At 31.3% G+C, this 20,147-nt stretch overlaps 2 protein-coding genes across 3 annotated transcripts; one reads left to right on the forward strand and one right to left on the reverse strand.

Moving 5' to 3' along the window:
* Positions 1–1,724: 1,724 nt before the first annotated feature.
* On the reverse strand, positions 1,725–3,894 carry DMAP1 (DNA methyltransferase 1 associated protein 1). The gene is made up of 5 exons (XM_065506654.1): positions 3,689–3,894; positions 3,236–3,625; positions 2,571–3,172; positions 2,343–2,497; positions 1,725–2,279 (listed from the first exon to the last, which is right to left on the reverse strand). Exons 1-5 carry the CDS (start codon positions 3,787–3,789, stop codon positions 2,190–2,192), a joined length of 1,338 nt encoding a protein of 445 aa, XP_065362726.1. The 5' UTR covers positions 3,790–3,894; the 3' UTR covers positions 1,725–2,189.
* Positions 2,384–16,387, forward strand: Cadps (calcium-dependent secretion activator 1). Of its 2 annotated transcripts, none has more exons than XM_065506653.1 (3): positions 2,384–2,517; positions 10,780–10,884; positions 11,106–16,387. In XM_065506653.1, the coding sequence occupies exon 3, from the start codon at positions 11,244–11,246 to the stop codon at positions 15,447–15,449; it is 4,206 nt and encodes a 1,401-aa protein (XP_065362725.1). In that variant the 5' UTR covers positions 2,384–2,517; positions 10,780–10,884; positions 11,106–11,243; the 3' UTR covers positions 15,450–16,387. The 2 variants fall into 2 exon arrangements, with proteins under 2 accessions (XP_065362725.1, XP_065362724.1); XM_065506652.1 differs by lacking the exon at positions 2,384–2,517 and adding an exon at positions 10,154–10,437.
* Positions 16,388–20,147: the final 3,760 nt, after the last annotated feature.

Consider the following 20,147-nt stretch of genomic DNA (forward strand, 5'->3'; position numbering starts at 1 on the left):
TGTGCGCATGGCGAATAACAAGGCGTATTTAACAAGGTGACAGCAGTGGCGAATTGAAATAAATACAGGCGAATTAACTTATTTTTTATATATAGAGTTTGACATACGGGCGTACGGGCGGATATTTTTTATATATGTAGTTTGACATTTGTGCGTGCTATTTCTATAATCAGCTGTGCTGCCGATGGCACCTTATTAAATGCACCTTGAATTGGTCTTAACAAATGTCAAAAAACAAAAATGAAAAATTAAACAAATATGTATTAAAACTTAATATAGTCTAGATAGTTAATTTTTATTTAAACGATACGAGTAAATACAAGTCATATCGATACTAGGCTTCTATAGTTGATACAAAAAGTCGACTCTTCGATTTTTTTCGTTTTTAAAAGTCGACGTTTTCGAGATTTCGACTTTTTTCGTTTTTAAAATGTCGACTTTTCGAGTTTCGACTTTTTAAAAAGTCGACTTTTAGTTATTTATGAAAATTCGACTTTTTTTTGTAAAAATATACATTTATTGATGCGCCTTTTGTAATGTTAACAATAAAAATTAAATGTATCGAGGCGATAATAGTTATATTTCAATTCATAAAATAGTAAACAAATTTACATTACTTATTTGGCATGTTTATTATCAAACACATTCCTAACAATTTCAGCAATTCCAGTACATATATACGATATATAAAAACCTTTTACTTTTTATAGAAGAATGTTGGAAGAATTTTGTGTAGAAAAGCTTTATTTTATAAACATTTACCTATTTATTATTTATTGTAGCATATACTAGAAAAAATGGTATAATGTAATTCTTTAACAATCTAAAAAGTCGACTATTCGACTTTGAGAAAAAAATCGATTGTTGAGTTTTTTCCGACCAAAAAGCCAATTTCGATTTCAGCAAATTGTCGATTGTTTGAACAATCGACTTATAGAACTCTAATCGATACTTTTCTTTCGATACAAAGTACCAAGGCGAATCTAAAAGAATTCTTGATTAATTTAAATTAATCAATAAACCTGAATATCTCTTCGACTAATAGAGATAACCTACACATGTTAGCATATTTCAGCTCATTCGGATCATAAATGGAATTTTGGCGATTTTTTTTTTAAATTTGAGACCGAGGTGATCACGTTTAAGGGGTTACACACAGGTCCCTATTAGCGCTAGGAAGCTGAACAAACGTAAATCAACTCGAAAAGACCTCAGGTCCAACCATGTGAAATTTCGTAACAATATCTCTAATAGTTCTAATTCAATAAGAAGCTAACATCCATAGCTATATATGTTATACAGCCCAATTATGAATTAAAATTCCCCGGCAGTTTTTTCCCTTTTCTCATTTTTCCTATTCAAATTCAATGGGAAAAAACTCCCGGGGAACAAACTCCCTCGGAATTTTTTATTCATAATTGGGCTGATATTGTTTCCAGGACAAAAAATGTTTCTGATTACATTTTAAGATAATTTGAAAATCCGAATACATCATAGTAAGCAAATTCCATTTGAAAATATTTTTACATTGTTTTTCTTTTATTGTAATTATTGCAAAATAAATCTATTTTTTTGAGTTAATTTATCAACAAAAAGAATATAAAAAAATTATTATTTTGAATTGGCCCTTTATTCAAGTTCAAAATAATCAAATTGTTTTATTTAAATTTGGTTGTATTTTGAGTTGATACCAAAATACAACCAAATTTAAATAAAACAATTTGATTATTTTGAACTTGAATAAAGGGCCAATTCAAAATAATAAATTTTTTATGAAAATATTCGATGTATTTCTATTTAAATGTTTGTATTAACTCAAAATAATACCTTTTTGTTGATACAAGGTAGTCACTAATTATCACGAAAATGCAAAAAGTGAATTTTTAAAAATTTTGAGTTAAAACAGTATTGTTGAACGAGTGCGATATATCTTTTATAAAATTAAAATATAGTTATGAATTTTGGATGTGGGCCTTATATGGGTGATATAGTCCATTATGGATTGATTTTAATACAATTGTGTGGTGTACTTTTACTAATATAAGACTGGTTTACGTTGAATTTTATATGAACCTCGATATATTTAAGACATTAATCAGGGCAATGCACTTATTCCGGGAGGACATTGGTATGGGGTAAAATTATTGACCGATTAAAACCATTTTCGATAGACAACTCCCAACGATTTATTAGGTCGTACTAGTAGACGAAATATTCTCAAAGGTTTCTGTTTTTATTTGAAGTCCTGCTGGTATCAAAGAGGGAGGTATGTTAAGCGTCTGAATAGTAAAAATATTAGTAAACAAAAATGTTATATTTAATTATTTATAATATTAACCAACCTTTCCAGGACAAGATGCTTCATACTGATGCTTTAAACTCTCAATTTCGTAGACACATGTGGACAATGCTGTACGCAGTTCACATAATAAAACCATATCTGATCGTAATTCATTGAAAGCATTACAAATTTCTTCAGACGGAGGCGGCGTAGGATCTATGGACAAATGAAAAAGTGTAAGTGTTTTTCGAAGTTTTGTATTATTGTAATTTGTAGTTCAATAACATACCAACTTTAAATTCTTGTATAGCTTGTTCAAGGGCCTTAACTTTACGTTGTCCAATATTGGCGGGTAATTTCATTTTCTGGGATCTCAACGATACACCCGTACCACGTAAATCGGAAAATTTAATTCCACTTGTGCCAACCTCAATTGCATTTACCACAGAATCTACTTTCGATGGTCTTGGCTGATGATGCAGTTTTTTCTTGTGTAATTTCTTTTCATACTTCCTAGCATTTTGAGCATTGGCTGAGACATCGCCTTGCTGGTCAGCTTGTGATATAAGCTTTTGTAAGTCTTGCGTTTTACGCTCGCGTTCCTTTTTGCGAGCTTCAATTTTTCTCAGTTCATTGATAAGATTTTGTTCTTCTTTGACTTGTTGACTTGTACGTTCAAAAAGTTTCTTGAGTTGTTCTTTACGACGGCGTTCATGTTCAACATCAAATACAAATGGTTTTTTGTCTCCGACATTTTGAGAATTATTTCCCTTCGATTTAGCCAATAAGCCAATCACTTCATAATAGCGTTCCTTTAGGTCTTCTACATTTTTAATCCCAAACTGGGAACGATCCCATCGATCAGCCATGATAATGAAGCGCAAGTCAAAGCTGATAAAATATTCCCTAATAGATAATTATTTTGGATATAGTTAATATGAAATAAAAACATACCGTTTAGCTAGATCAAACAAATGATCTGTTTGTTCTTTTGACCACTTTTGTGGATTTGTTTGCAAGTGTGCATTGTATTCTGCTACGTTATAACTTGGGATCTCCAATTGTTTGTTAAACTTAGCAAAGGGATATTCTTTAGGTTCATCTGTGATGCGCTTCCAATGATGGAACACAGCACCGTCCATTCTAGCAGGATTACCAAATGGTGCCCATTCCCATTTCCGCACTTTTTTCATTCCCAATCTTGCTTTTGCTTGTTTATAACCTGAGCCTATACCCAAGGCCGTATCCGTTGGTAGTAGCGGTGGAGCATCTTTATTGTCATTATACAGTAATGCAAAAACTTCACGATGCATTCCTTCCGGACGCTTAGAAGCTCCCTTTGCCCTGTTTAAAATATGTGAAAAGGTTAGTAACATGTCAACAAATACCAAGATTTAGTGTACATACTTTTCGAAGTTCCTCTTTTTTGTGGATAGAAAAGAGTCCCTAGTAATTTCAGGTGTATTAGGACGTTCCATGTCCAAAATATCCCTTACATCGGTTGTCATTTTGATATATGGTTTGTATTTATTCCACCAATATTAAAATATCTCTATTAATTTACTGATTATTATAAATATTACTAAAATATAGCCCAAACGTTGATTTTAAGTATTTTTCACATTTATATGTGTGATTTGCTTTATGTAGATTATTCTAAAACAGAGATGTATAAATAATTAATCTTCTTAAAAGTTTCATTCAATCTAAAATGATAGCACAGGGAAACGCTCTGTTCACTTACTTTTTCCAGAAAAAAGTCGAAATCGTCTTTCTGGTTGGAAAAAAGTCGAACAATCGATTTTGTTATCTCCAAAGTCGAAAATAGTCGATAAAAGTGGAATAGTCGATAAAATTAGACTTTTTAGATTGTTAAAAAAATATTTAATTGCAACATTATAACTAGTATACCATGTATTTTGACAAGAAATGGTAAAAAGTTGAAAAAGTCGAAAATAGTCGGAAAGTAGAAAATTACCAAAAGTCGACCTTTTAAAAAACGGAAAAGGTCGAAAAGTCGACTTTTTGTTTCAGCTATAGAACCCTAAAGTAATACTTCCTCAATAAAAATGTTAATCACATTAAAAATTTACAAAATTGTTATATCTTATTTCGCCATGTCTCGCTCTTTTTCCATACAATTAAATAGCTGTGTGTCATCATGTAATGTTTAAAATTTAACAATCACATTGTTCTTTAGGGATGGGCATAATATCGATATATCAAAATATCGATATTTAGAAAAAAAATATCCATATATATCGCCGATATTTCAAAAACCGATATATCGATTCTTATTTACGAGTGTTTTCGATATTTATAAGAGCAAGGGGATTTTTTCATAATTTTTTAATGTGGTTGGTTTGTGTAAGGAAATATGTCTTCGGTTTTGAAATTTTTCCAAAAAATTAAATCAATGAACCCGCTTCTTTTATTTTGTGTGGTAAGATACAAAACGTATGGAAACACAACAAATTTAGGCTCTCGTAATTTATTTGATGCTAAATCTATAAAAAAAATAAATGACAATAATTAAATCATTTATTTTTTTATAGATTTAATTTATTTTTTTATATTTTTAATTCTTACTTTGTTTTTCTTGAATTTTTTTGTTTCTATTGTATTTTTAATTTTGAATTAAATATTCATGTAATATCGTTTTACTTATGTTGGTATGAGTATTTAATTTTTAAATTTGGAATATTTTAAAATTTTTAGTAACTACGTTTCGATATATCGAAATATCGATTTTTTTAAAAAATATATATCGATACATTTTTTACATTTGCCCATCGCTATTGTTCTTTTTTTATTTCCCGACTCCACGCTTAATTGTTATTTTTAACATAGGATATAAAGGCGTCGGAATAAATGAACTTTATTTTTCCACATTCCCACGACAGCCGGTTCTACGCACCGGAATTAACAGAGTTTTCCTAACCAAGGGCTACCAACATAGCAAAAACTGCTGTAACAACAACTTTATTTCCAATTTTATGTTAAATGGGAGAGAGAGAATACGTATTCATTTCTTGATTTTTCTGCTTAATTTATATAATTATTACTTCTGTTTGACAATTTATGTTGAACATTATTTCTTCAAAAAAAGTTTTTAATTATTTCCAAATATATGTTTGTGATGTCCACACGTGACCATATGATGTTGGCAATAGAATTGATGGAATTGACAGTTGAGTACATTATTAAAACAATTTATTTTATTGAAAATTCAAACACCAACTTCAATGATAAATTGTGAGACACCCATTTTCTCAATCTCTGGTTTTTTTTTATGATGGCGCTAAACTGACAGTTCTCATACAAAAAAATGTTAATTGGAGGGTTATCATTACGAAAAAGGATAACCAGATATTGAGAAAATGGGGGTGAGTGTATTAGTAAAAAAGTGTGAGTGTATTACTTGAAAGGCAAAACTTGATCGTGTAACCCCCAAGTTAAATAAATAATCAGGGTTATTCCTGTTCTCACTTTCACCATTCACCTTATTTTTTAAAGCACAATTATGTTTACACGTAATTTGTTTAACTTTAATTATATAATTTTTGAAATTTTATTTTATATTATATTGTTGTAATTATACTTTCAAAAATAGGGTGAATGGTGAAAGTAAGAACAGGAATAGCCATGAATATTTTTATAAACCTAGAACGTTTTCTCCACCTAAAGCAATCAGCAATCACTCTGCTGTTGTTCTGCCGACGTTATTGTTTGAGCTTAGCAATAAAAATTGCTACGTGGAGACATAGGGTAAATAAAAAATTTAATTAATTGAATACATGATTTTAAATTGTGACGATTTTTTTAAAATTTTACAGGATGATACAAAACCATTTATTATGCATTTTTAACCACTTTCTATACCTAATAAATTTGTATCATGATAAACGTCAAAATAGTTGTTAAGATAAAAAATTATTAGGTATAGTCTCCATTTATTAGTATTATTGCTTCGTTATGACAAAATTATTAGTGATTTTGCACAGACAACTTTGTCTTGACAACGAACGTCATTAATTGTTATGATAAATATTTGTCAAGTATAGACAGGGTATGAAGGATAACATGAAATATAAGCGTAATTGACCTAAAACGACACGTTTGGATCAAAACTAATTTTGTGAATGCCATATCAGACCAACAATCAATGTATATCTGTGAACTTTTGACATAACAACTTAAGTGGAATTTTAAAATTTTTCAGGAGAGCACAAAAACTGTTTAATTTATCGATGAATATTTAATTATTTGTCCTTGAAGAAATTTACTATTTGTCTCAAAGAATTATAAAAAGGATAAATAATAAAATAATTATCGATAAATTCAACAGTTTTTGCGAATTAAGTTGTTTTGTCAAAAACAAATCAACTCCAAATAAGTCGATTTGTTTTTTTATGATATCTCGTAAGAAGAAGCAGATTAGTGTAAACGGAGCGTTTTGAAAAGTTAGTTTCATTATAAAAAAACTAAGATATTTTCTTATCTCGACTTAAGATGCTTTGTCCAAACTCCACAGAATATACATTCCGTATGTTCGTAAAACACAACCGAATTTAATGAAATGAACACAAATATTGTTCTAAGCAAAGAAATATCGTCTAATATCTCCGGAAGTTGTGTATATGAGGGAGCATATTATATGTTAAAAATTAAAACTTAATGTATTGGCTATACATACAACCTAAACGTAATATGTAATTCATTACATCATTTGCTATCAACAACAAATTAAGGTATGATATTCGGCTGTGCCGAATACCTCCCTCCACCTAAATACAATCAGAATTATAGAAACTACATACTACTACTACATACACTAGAATATCCAAATTCATTGTTTTCAATAACACTTAGAGCTGATTATGTAAATTGGAACGCATTTTTTCAGTTACGTATTAGTATGTATTTCATATCTTGTTAGAAGGACTTGTTTATGCAGATGATATTTTATTTCAAATGTTTAAAAATGTTATATAATTCAGCAATTTATAATGGAAATAACTACAAATCCTTACCATTTTCAACAGAGTTTGTCCTTTTATAATATTAATAATGTATGTATGCTATATATTTATATATTTCTCAACTTATTTCCTTGATCACAACACGTAAAGATAAATAGTATAAAAAGTCTATTTTAGTTCTATTTTGGGAGAATTTCACCTCAATTTACAAAAGTTTTATGGGTATTATAGTGATTCTCGGAAGTAGACCTTATATGGGAAGAATGGCCAATTATGAAACGATATTCAGAAAATTCTAGTATACAAATTAGTGATTTGTTTTAAATTTTTGTTCAATATAGATTTTATTTACATTTTTGAATAAAATTCGTTACAGCGATAGTTGTATATATGGATGGAGATTTATGAGTATTTAAGTGTTTTTCGGAAGTGGGCCTTATATGGGAGCTATTGTCAAATATGTACTGATATTTACAAAACCCAGAAGTATGATTTTTGAATACTACTGATCTGTGTAAAATTTTGGTTCGAAATCGATATTTTCAGATATTTATGAAGGTTAATGTATTTTTCGGTAGTGGTCCTAATATATTATTGAATGTATATGGGGTTATGGGGGTTATTTATATCGATTTTCAATTTGATAACGATTTTCGAAAGTGAACATTATATAAGGGCTATGGTCAAATATGGACCGATCCATAAAAACTTGTGTCTTGTGATTTCTTTTTGCACAAAACTTATTTCTGCTGAATTTTGTATGGATATTAGTATTCTATTGGAATTTATATACCATAGTGCCACATTTCGGGAAGAAATTTGTATGTTGCTAGGAGAAATCATGGGCCGATACTAACCATTTTCAACGTATTTTGGTCTCTTATCATAGGAATAAATAGTGCAAAATTATATGTATGTATGTATAATAAGGTGATTCATTTAAAAAAAAATGGAAAATTACACTCTGATTTTTTTTACACTTTTACACAACAAAAACTTGAACAAATCCCACAAAAAAATACAACTTTTATAAAGTGTTAAAAAATCAGAGTGTACTTTTCCATTTTTTTGAAATGAATACTCAATATATTACACAAAATACCAATATGTTAAAATGATCACATTTGTTCCAGAACTCTGTTTCTACTACACCGATTTTATAAATTTTCAAAACCAAAGAGTTGAAAATTTTAATTTAAATCAAAATTTAGTGGCTTCAAATAAAAAAAACAAGATACTGTAAAATCGCCCAAGTGACAAAGAAAATCAGATTTTGGCTATCATTTAACCCGACAAAGTCGCATTTTCTAGATATTTGTGCACCATTTTATTTCTAGCATCATTTTCTATTGTGTCTACACTTTTTAAAACTAAACAAAATTACTTGCAATTCATTGTAGAATAATGGTAGATTTGTTGTTTAAAATCTGTGTAAATCTTTTTCCATTTTGATAACAGGGGGCGTTGTTATGATTACTATAGTGCGTACGGATTTTAAGTGGCCACTTCTTTACATGTGGCTTTGCGATAAAGCCAATAATCTGAACAATTTCTGCCGTTTTAAATTTTTCATAATTTTTTTTTAAATAATAAGGAACATTAGAATTCATTTTAGAGGTATGGTTCCTTGGGCAAAGTTTCTTATTTTGATCCCTAGAATACGATTTTTCTTGTCACTGGGGAGATGTTTTTGCGTCCCTACTTTAGTAATTTCCTGCCTCTCTTCCGTTAAAATGAATGAAATGCTCTCGAATCACTCTCGAATATAAATTATTGAATTTTTAAAAAAAAAATATTATATGGTACCCAACAAAATATTGAGTTATTGCTAAGTTTAGACCATATTTGTTAAAATAATACCTAAGTTTCCATTGTTTTGTCTATGCCGTAATAAAGAAATCTTTTAATTTTGTTTTCTCATTTTTAGAATTTAATTAATTATGTCCTTTGTTTTTTGTTAAATTAAGTTAATAAAAGTATACAACTAAAATACTACAAAAATGTTAAAATTTTTTAAAAAATTATTTCAGATTTTAGGCCACTAATGAAATATTTGGAAAAAATTCCATTGTTTTGTCAACCACTGTAAATTATTGAATTTTTAAAAAAAAATATTATATGGTCGCGATTGACCGACGATACTTTCTTACTTATTTTTAAAGAAATTTGAAGATATTTATGGGAAAATGCATGGTGATAATAATAAAAAAACATATGGAAAAAACGTACGTTCGTGACCCGTACGTTTGCGACCGGTACTTAAGCCAACTAAACAAAAACCAATAGAGATATTTTATTGCATAAATACTGGATAGAGACCTACATTAATACACTTTTAAAATGAATTAATCGCTTTTAAATATTCCGTTCCATTTCGCAGATTTTTACATTTCACTACTGTCAGCCAAAGTTAACTTCTATTCTGCGTACGTTCGTTACCACATGTTTATAACTATCTTTATGAAAACTTAAACTCGATGAAATCCATCTTTTGCACTAAACATAGAGCTACCAAAATGTTATCGAATCGCAAAAAAAAATGCTAGGAAAAGTTTTGTTTTCTATATTCTTTGGACATCAAAAGCGTACGAACGTACGTTCGTGACATCAGGAATTGCCCATATATAGATTTTAAAACCAATTGCTTTTCGAAATGTGTAAATAAGTACAATTATACGAACATTTCCATCCCGGGCATGTTAGCCATTTTTAGTTGTGTAAACAAAAATAGGCCTCAACATTATGTTAAAGTTATTCATTTACACAATGTTATCTAACATACAGGCAAGTATGTGTATGCGTAGAAATAACGGTTTTGTCATTTATATTAGGGGTTAATTTTTTTTGAGTGGTTACTTGTGGAAATAAAATCAATACAACTAGTCAGAACGGTTACCGTTAAAAGTCACATTGCGTTAAACAACTATGTGAAATGAAAAGTAAAGAATAGAATAAAATAAAACACTCATGAGTACTGTTTTGCGTACAAATGTATGAAGTGTTTCATACATAAATCTACCCTGCTAAAAGGGGGTTATGCAGTTGAATATAAAAGAATTGTGTTTACGGAAAATCAATATAACATTAAATATTTAATATTGTGTTGGTTAAACTACATTAAATAATAACGTTAATATATTAAATAATAATAAAATGTGTACAAATTGAAAAAAGGTTAAAATAAATTAAAAATAATTTGGTTTAAGTAAATAAATAAGAAAAATTTAATAAAATTAGTAATTTTGGGTAACACGAAGAATCAATGTTGAAATAACAATCAAATAAAAGTTGCAGATAACAATTTAAAGAAGTATTAAGAAAAGTTGTTTGTTTTTACCCAAACAAATATAATAATGAAATAAATATGTACATAAAAACATACATACATATATAATTTATAATATTTTTAGTTTAAGATAACACAACCCTGCTAAATCCGTGTCATCCTTGTTAAAGTATACGAATAATCGTTTTTTATTATTTCTTTATTTTCATGTGATGGCGAAAAATTAACAGTTTATTCACAACAACAACTACTACTACTGATTACATTCACACCCCTAATCAATGTGAATAAGTTGGAAAAATATCAGTAAACCAGGACAACGCACACACAAACAAGTACGTACGAAACTTAAGAAAAATTTGGTGAAAACTAAAAACAATTTAAAAATTCAACAAAAGAAAACTGGAAAACACAGTTACATTAGCATTAAGTGTTTTTAAGTAAAATGTAACAGTATTTTCTATGCAAAAATGTAAATTTAAAATTTACTGTTTGCCTTGCCTTGAATTGATAATAGGAAAAAATAAAAATAATAATGTATGTATTCGTGTTACAGTTACATATACTGCGTGCTGTCTGATTTGTCGTCACACTGCAGAGCACCCGTTATCGCTGCAGAACTATTTAGGTTTTGAACGTGACTTTAATAACAACAACTGCAAAGTACACAGAGGTAGCGTAGAGGCACACAGTTATGATCGACCCCAGCTCCAGTGAAGAGGAAGGTGATGATGAATCCACACCTCAAGCACCCCCCAAGGGACGCTTAGGAGGAAGTTCGTTAGCTAAACCAAAAGCCGTTATAACTGCAGTCGATGCGAGCAATAAAGCAAGTGCTGGAGCAGCTCGACAAAATGGTGATATACCGCACAAAGCAGCTAGTAGTTCTGTCTCAAGCGGGCCAACAGATAGCGAGAAAACTGTAGCTCCAGTGGCCGCAACTAGTGTGTCGAGTAAGAACGAACTGACCGCAAATGATTCTGTAGCGGGAGCGGGTAGCCTATCGCAGGAAACCCTAAATCAAAGTGCTGGGTCGTCATCAAGAGGAAATTCATTGTCGCGACCAATATCACCTTCGCCGTCAGTAGCAAGTGATAAGTATGAATCCGGTACTGGTCAACCAAAGCAGGGTATTGAAGAAGAAGAACGAAAGAAACGCATTCAGCTGTATGTCTTCGTTTCTCGTTGCATATCATATCCGTTTAATGCTAAACAACCTACCGACATGACGAAAAGACAGCCCAAAGTTAACAAAGCGCAACTGGATGCCATAACTCAGCGATTTCAATCTTTTCTTAAGGGAGAAACTCAAATCATGGCTGATGAAGCGTTTCGCAATGCAGTACAAAGCTATCATGATGTTTTCTTAAAATCAGATCGTATTTTGAAAATGGTCCAACAGGGTTCATGTTCAATGCAAGACTTCACCGAAGTTTTTCGCAAAAACATTGAGAAACGTGTTCGTTCTTTGCCCGAAATCGACGGTCTCAGCAAAGACACAGTGCTTACATCCTGGATGGCAAAATTCGATGTGATACTTAAGGGTACAGGAGAGGAGGACTCGAAAAAACCTGCCCGTTTGCAACAATCATTAAATAGTGAGCTGATACTTTCCAAAGAGCAGTTGTACGATATGTTCCAGCAGATACTTAGTGTAAAGAAATTCGAACACCAAATCTTATTCAATGCCTTAATGCTTGATTCGGCCGATGAGCAAGCGGCTGCAATAAGACGTGAATTGGATGGTCGTATGCAGCGTGTTAATGAGATGGAGAAGAATCGCAAACTTATGCCAAAATTTGTCTTAAAAGAAATGGAATCTCTTTATATTGAAGAGTTAAAATCATCAATAAATTTATTAATGGCCAATCTAGAATCGTTGCCAGTTACTAAAGGTAACATGGACAGTAAATATGGCTTGCAAAAACTGAAGCGTTACAATCATAGTACTCCTTCATTTCTAAAAATGATCTTACGTTCTCATGGATCTCTTTCGAAACTGGAAGGCGACTCTGAGGAGGGTATTACCCAACTTTCTAAATTAGATGTAGTATTAACATTCCAGCTAGAAGTAATTGTGATGGAAGTAAAGGGTCTTAAATCGTTAGCTCAGAATCGAATTGTCTACTGTACCATGGAGGTTGAAAATGGTGAAAAACTGCAGACAGATCAAGCTGAGGCCTCCAAACCAATGTGGGATACACAAGGGGACTTTACAACGACACATCCTTTGCCCGTAGTTAAAGTTAAGCTGTACACCGAAAATCCTGGCATGTTAGCATTAGAAGATAAAGAGCTGGGTAAGGTGATAATAAAACCTACACCTTTGTCATCCAAAACTCCCGAATGGCATCGCATGACGGTGCCGAAGAATTTGCCCGATCAAGATTTACGAATTAAAATAGCATGCCGTCTAGAGAAACCACCTAATATGAAGCACTGTGGTTATTTATACGCCATTGGAAAATCGGTGTGGAAAAAGTGGAAAAAACGTTATTTTGTACTAGTTCAAGTGTCCCAATACACCTTCGCCATGTGTAGTTATAAAGAAAAGAAATCTGAACCATCGGAAATGATGCAGTTAGATGGTTATACGGTTGATTATATCGAAGGTGCTAGTGCAAGTTTAATGTTTGGCACCGATTTGAATGGCGGACGTTTTTTCTTTAATGCTGTACGAGAAGGCGATAGCATCGCTTTCGCCTGTGACGATGAAAATGAATGCAGTTTATGGGTAATGGCCATGTATCGCGCCACTGGACAATCCCACAAACCTACGCCGCCAGTTACTCAGGATAAAAACTCGGCCATATCGAAGATTCAAGGTGATGCGGACAAGGCACGCAAGCACGGCATGGAAGATTACATTAGCGCCGATCCATGTACTTTAGATCATGCTGTGTTCTTCAAAATGCTGCAAAATCTCGCTCTAGAATATCGCCTTAATGATCAATACGCTTCCCTCGGTTGGTTTAGTCCCGGACAGGTGTTTGTATTGGATGAATATTGTGCTCGTTATGGTGTTCGTGGCTGCTATAGACACCTTTGTTACCTCTCAGATTTGTTAGATCGTGCCGAAAAAGATTTCATGATCGATCCAACTCTCATTCATTATTCATTCGCCTTCTGTGCCAGCCACGTGCACGGTAATCGCCCCGATGGGGTGGGTAGTATTACTCACGAAGAAAAGGAAAAGTTTACCGAGATCAAAGAACGCTTAAGAGTTTTGCTAGAATATCAAATAACCAATTTTAGGTTCTGTTTTCCATTTGGTCGGCCTGAAGGTGCTCTCAAGGCAACATTGTCCCTGCTAGAACGTGTTCTTATGAAGGATATTGTCACACCAGTGCCACCAGAAGAAGTTCGTCAAATGATTAAGAAGAGTTTAGAATCTGCCGCGTTGGTGAATTATACTCGTCTGTCGTCCGAGGCGAAAATCGAAGAAGACTTACGTGGTGAAGTTGCAGTGCCTCCTGCGAGAAAACTGGAAGATTTGATACATCTAGCAGAACTATGCGTTGATTTACAGCAGCAGAATGAAGAACATTATGCTGAAGCTTTTGCTTGGTTCAGCGATTTGTTGGTAGAACATGCCGAAATATTCTGGTCCCTCTTTGCAGTTGATATGGACCGAGTTTTATCCGAACAGCCACCTGACACGTGGGATTCGTTTCCCCTCTTTCAAATTCTCAATGATTATCTACGAGCAGACGATAATCTCCGCAATGGTCGTTTCCACCAGCATCTACGAGACACTTTCGCACCATTAGTTGTACGCTACGTAGACCTAATGGAATCCTCAATAGCTCAATCCATCAATAAAGGCTTCGAGAAAGAACGCTGGGAGAGTAAAGGCAATGGTTGTGCAACATCGGAAGACCTGTTTTGGAAACTTGATGCCTTACAATCGTTTATACGTGATCTCCATTGGCCTGAGCCCGAATTCCGGCAACACTTGGAACAACGTCTCAAAATGATGGCAGCAGAAATGATCGAGCAGTGCATTGCGCGTACAGATGCATCATTCCAATCTTGGCTAAAGAAAAATATTGCATTCATTTCGTCGACCGATTATATTGTGCCCTCAGAAATGTGCGCCATGGTAAATGTGATATTGAACGCAAAAAATCAAAGCTTTAAATTAACCACCATAGACGGAATTGATTTGTACAAATTTCATGCTAAAATTGACGATCAACTCGATAAAGCGAATGTAGCTATGACACAAGGCCTAATTGGTAAGCTTATGTCAGTGCTAGAGTCGACTTTGTCAAAATTGGCTCGATATGACGAAGGTAGCCTGATTGGTTCCATACTCAGCTTCACGAATGTCTCCAGTTCAGGTAAAGATCTAGGTCAAGGCTATGTAATATTTTTCCGTAACAACATGGAACAGATTCGTGGAAAAATCGGCGATGATCTATGGGCATTGAATTTCTTCGAACAATGGTATACGCAACAAGTTAATATGCTTTGCAATTGGCTTTCTGAGCGTTTGGATCACTCACTCCACTATGCTCAGGTGCAGGCGCTATCACACATTGTAAAAAAAATCTATTCGGACTTTGAGCTGCAAGGTATGCTTGAGGAAAAGCTTAATTCTAAAGCATATCAAACTGTTGCCACTCGTATGGCTACAGAGGAAGCTACTTGTGCTCTAACCATGCCTGACGTTGCAGAAGGTGATGAAACTGCCGAGGATGGTAGAGAACTCGACGGCATTGAAGAGGAGGGTGCCGAAGAGGAGACCGCTACGCCACGCGTTAGAATGCCTCAGCCGAATCTAGTTTCGGCTCAGGCAGCAGCAGTTACCAACGTTGTGGCCGGACGCGTCGGAAATCTCCTCGGTAAAGGTATTGGTGGATTGAGCTCAAAACTTGGTAGTGGTGGTTGGTTCTAATACATATATTGCTGGTGGTTATGATGATGTTGGTCGTTGTCGTGCTGATGGTGGCGGAGCTGTAGATGATAACTTTCTCTATCTATCTCTCTCTCTCTACCCTCCCCCCAATTCTTCTCTAATAGCTTCAGTTATATTAACAACATCAACAACAAACAACAAAATATAGGCACATTTATGGAACAATATTAACGAATAGATACCAAAAATTTAAATTTTAATTATATCTAACATTATATTAAATATATATATTAAATATTATTATTAAAATTATTAATTAAATTATTATACTTAATTACAAAATAGCAAAACAAAAAAAATAATATGTATTGCATTTTGGTGGCAGATGTAGCAGTAGAAATAATTAATTTTTACTAGGCAAATTACTTACATACATACATTTGAAAGAAACGTAAAAATATTATATATACATAACTAATATTTAATTAAAACAATTATACCAAAGATTAAATAAAAAATGCTTATTCCGTAAAAAAAACTTTAAAATATATACAGTGAAAAATAACACCACAACAAATATTAATGGTTTTTTGTTCAATTTGAGAATAAAAGAAAAAAATTGGAAGATGTTTGATTTGATGTCATTTACATTGCTATTATCAAATATTTTCCAACTTTTTATTTTGTTTTATTGTAGCATAGTCTTTTCTTAAAGTAGCTCCCCCTCATCCTACCTTTTAGATCGACAGTCTGCAACCAACAATCAAAACACTTCCGGTCTTTTTAATGTCATACATCAACAGGATAATATAAAGAGAAAAAAATACTTTACTTATAGAACTTGACAGATTATTCAGAAGATTTGTTGTTGAGCTGCTTTAAATGCTGAAGATTTTCATATATAAATTTTGCATTTAATTATTATATTGTATACATTATATTATAATAAATATAAACTTACTATTTTTCTTATTGCATCTATGACTTGTTTTATTAATTTCAAAAGGCTGAAGCTTTTTTTTCTTGGTTTCATTTAATATACATATCGCTGCAACAGCGTCATAACTCAAAATCCGGGTGTTTTGAACTGAGTAATGCAGAATATGCGCCGTTCTTTAATCTTTCATATAGTTTTATCAGTTTTCAAAAAAGTCAATTATTTTTTGTGTGAGAGTGTTTTTCTGTTGTAAACGTCAAAATTAATACTCATGTCTTCTCGTATATTTGACAAGCGAAAATTTGTGTTATACGCAGAATAGAAAGATATTAACATCTACTATTTAAATCAGGGTTTATTTCTGAAATCGCATGATCTGTTGAAAATTTATTTAAGAAATAGTAAAATGTCATAAAACATTCAAAGCCGTTTTTCTCGAAACGACTTTTTTTGAATTATGACGTTGTTGCAGCAAATGAGCGATATGTAAATATATTTCCATTTGAAAAAAAAGAAAATATAAGAATGAAAATTCAAATAAGGAATTCATAAAATTAGGTATTATCATATTTTGAAATTAGATTGTAAAGAAATCTGGAATGTACTTAAATGTTGTGAATAAACTTAGAAATGACCTAAGGATATGTTCAGTATTAAGTGTCTTTGTGTTGTTTTAGACAACCCTCTTGGTTTTGGCCACCGGAAATCAGTATTGAAGTTTATTATGCATGTTAGAGTGACACTAGATCTAAATGTTAAGTGCTGAAAATTTGAGCCAAATCGGACAACGATTTCGGGATGAGCATCGAGGTCAAAGGTCAGATATATATGCAAAATGTTACTATTTATATGAAATAAATTTGTCAAACTTCTTAACATGCTGCATTATTTTACAGAAATATCTAAATTTATTTATACTAGGATCGCCTGGTGGTCAAAATTCGACCACTAATAACGTAATTATACAGTTACTTTTGAGTAAACGCATAAATATTTTTCGGGTTTGTGTACAAATTCACGTGTATTTAGATGTGCATAAACATGTTGTTGTTGTTTTTCAAGCAAATTTAAAACGCTTTTTACCACTTTTATGGAAAGAATTAAAAAAAAATTAAAGAAACCTTTTAAACCATATATGTTTCATCAATATTGGTGGACAATAACATACTTAAAAGTGTACCACAAAAAACGTGTGGCCTATTTATATATAAGATATATAAGAAGATTGATGAAAATTACAATAAAAAAAATCTTTTGGAGATTAACCCTATATCTCCTTTGGGTCAAAATAACCCACAAACTCTATTACAGCTAAAATTCGGAAAGAATTTACTTAATTTTTACTAAAAATATATCCGTATTTACTTGGATACCGCTAACCTATGACCAACAAAATTTATTTTTTTAACTGCAGTTTCAAAATTCATAATTTGTTCTAAGGTTTATAGAAATGTATCTACCAAATTATATAGCAAGAGTTTTAGTAAATATAGTTTTGTAAGCATTATTTTTTTTTCGAAAATCCCTCTTATGGTCGGACCACTTCAAAAAAGGGGAATACCGCCCATTTTTAGTCAAATCGAATAGACGACTGCATACCAAATTAGTTGAGGGAAATTTTTTGCCGCTACTTTGTTAAGATTATGTCGATTTATTTATATTAATGACAATTACAGTAAAAAAATCTTTTGGAGATTAAACCTATATCTACTTTATCTCTAAAATTCGAAAAAAATGCAAATTTGTCAGTTTGTTTTTAAAATTTGCTGCTAAATTATTACTTTTGCTATTTAATATAAAATAATCCAAATGTGTACGTAATTGTCGTTGTATTGACATATTTTGAGAAATGTCAAAATAAAGCTAACTATACCCTTCACCATGAGTGGCAGGGTATACAATAGGGTGGAGCGATTTTTATTTATTTTTGTTAAAAGTTGCGTTTTTAACTCCTAAATATACACAAACAATTTCATTTGGTAGATTTATATATAGAGGTGCTACCACATCATTATAATAATATAAACATAAATGGCTCTAGAAAACGAGGGGAGTGGAAGTCCCCAATGCCCTCCTTATGTCTAGTAGCCTTGGATGTCCTCTATCAGTAAAAAAATATAACCAAGTGATTAGGCCCACTTTCCTAAGCTACAAGTATGATTTTGTGGATTGGGTATAAAAATGCCTACTTCGGCATATGTGGGTTGTAAAACATATGAAATATGAATTTAATTTTTTAAGTAAAAATTTATTTTTTTTTTTAATTATTGGATGTAATTATTTATTATTATTATATATTTTTTCCATTATTCAAATTACTTTTTCAAGTTTAAAATTTACAAATTATGAGATTTTACATACATATGTAAGTATTTCAACAATTAATAACAAATTAGCTTAAACTTATATAATCTATAAAATATATCACAGTTTAAGGATGAAAAATTAGGTATGAAAAACCTTTGGATGTAATTATATTGACCTAACAATACATAAAAATATTTATATTCAACCTATATTAATGTTTATAAAGTATAAGGTTGTTTAATGACCATATGAAAAATAGGCAATTTTTTGATTTTCAATTGTGTTGGGGCACCTCAAAACATCAAAATAGATAAGTCATCTTTCGTACGTTTAACTTACTCATTAAAAGGCAACTTTATATCGTTATTCCATTGAAAACAAAAAACCAAAAAAAAACATTATCGCTCCACCTTAGTACACATATATAAGTTTGTCATACCATTTATAATTTCTACATTTTTCATTTGCGATCCCACAAAGTATATATATTCTGGATCGTTATAGATAGCGAAGTCTATATAACCATGCCCGTCTGAATGTTGAAATCAACTTTCCGTAGCCCCCAAATAACTTACATACATGATTCATACATCAATATGCCGGTACATCAATATAACAACCTCGATTTTTGGCCTATTTTTTATCTATATCTGGAATAATAAGTCATTAATATAGACAATATGGATATGTAATGCTAGATATTTCAATGTCCATTGCAACGATGTATATAAGGCTATAGTAAGTTGCACCTACAACGTTTCAAAATCGGGAAACATATTTTTTAACCCGAATTTTTTTCATCAAAAATATTTTTTTGTCATAATTTTTTTCTCCAAAAAATAAAAAAAAAATTTAAAATTAAAATAAAATTTAAAAAAAAATAAAAAAAAACTTTCAAAAAAAATTAAAAAAACAGTTTTGAAAAATAATTAAAAAAAATAAATAAATTGTTTACCTAAAAATATTTTAAAATATAATTTGGTGAAGGGTATATAAGATTCGGCACAGCCGAATATAGCTCTCTTGCTTGTTTTTACTTAAAATATATCCATAGTTACTTGTATTTGAATTTTTGTCGTCGTAGGATACCGTTAAACTATTTTTAAAAATTTTGTTAAACAATATTATAGGTCCGATATAGGGTTTGGGGTTTCCCGGATAATTTAATTTCTCGGGATTCCCGGGAATGTTTTTTTAACTAGAAAAATAATTAAAAAAGAAAATTATTTTATAAAATTGTGTCATTACAATTCAACTGTACCCACATAAAACCAAAAAAAGTTTGTTAAAATATTTGGAGATCACTTGTTACTATAAAATTAAATATTAGCGGTATTCATGATATAGTAGAGTAAAAGATCTATTAAGTGTCACAAAATTTTATAAATTGTGAACGTATCTATATAATTCGATGTCGATTAATATGTTAATGGGATTTTTAATGCACTTTTTAGATTCTTTCATTTGATTTTTCTGTTATATAAAATATACAT

This window comes from Calliphora vicina, chromosome 4 (assembly GCF_958450345.1).
Source record: "Calliphora vicina chromosome 4, idCalVici1.1, whole genome shotgun sequence".
In the NCBI taxonomy this organism is placed as follows: domain Eukaryota; kingdom Metazoa; phylum Arthropoda; class Insecta; order Diptera; family Calliphoridae; genus Calliphora; species Calliphora vicina.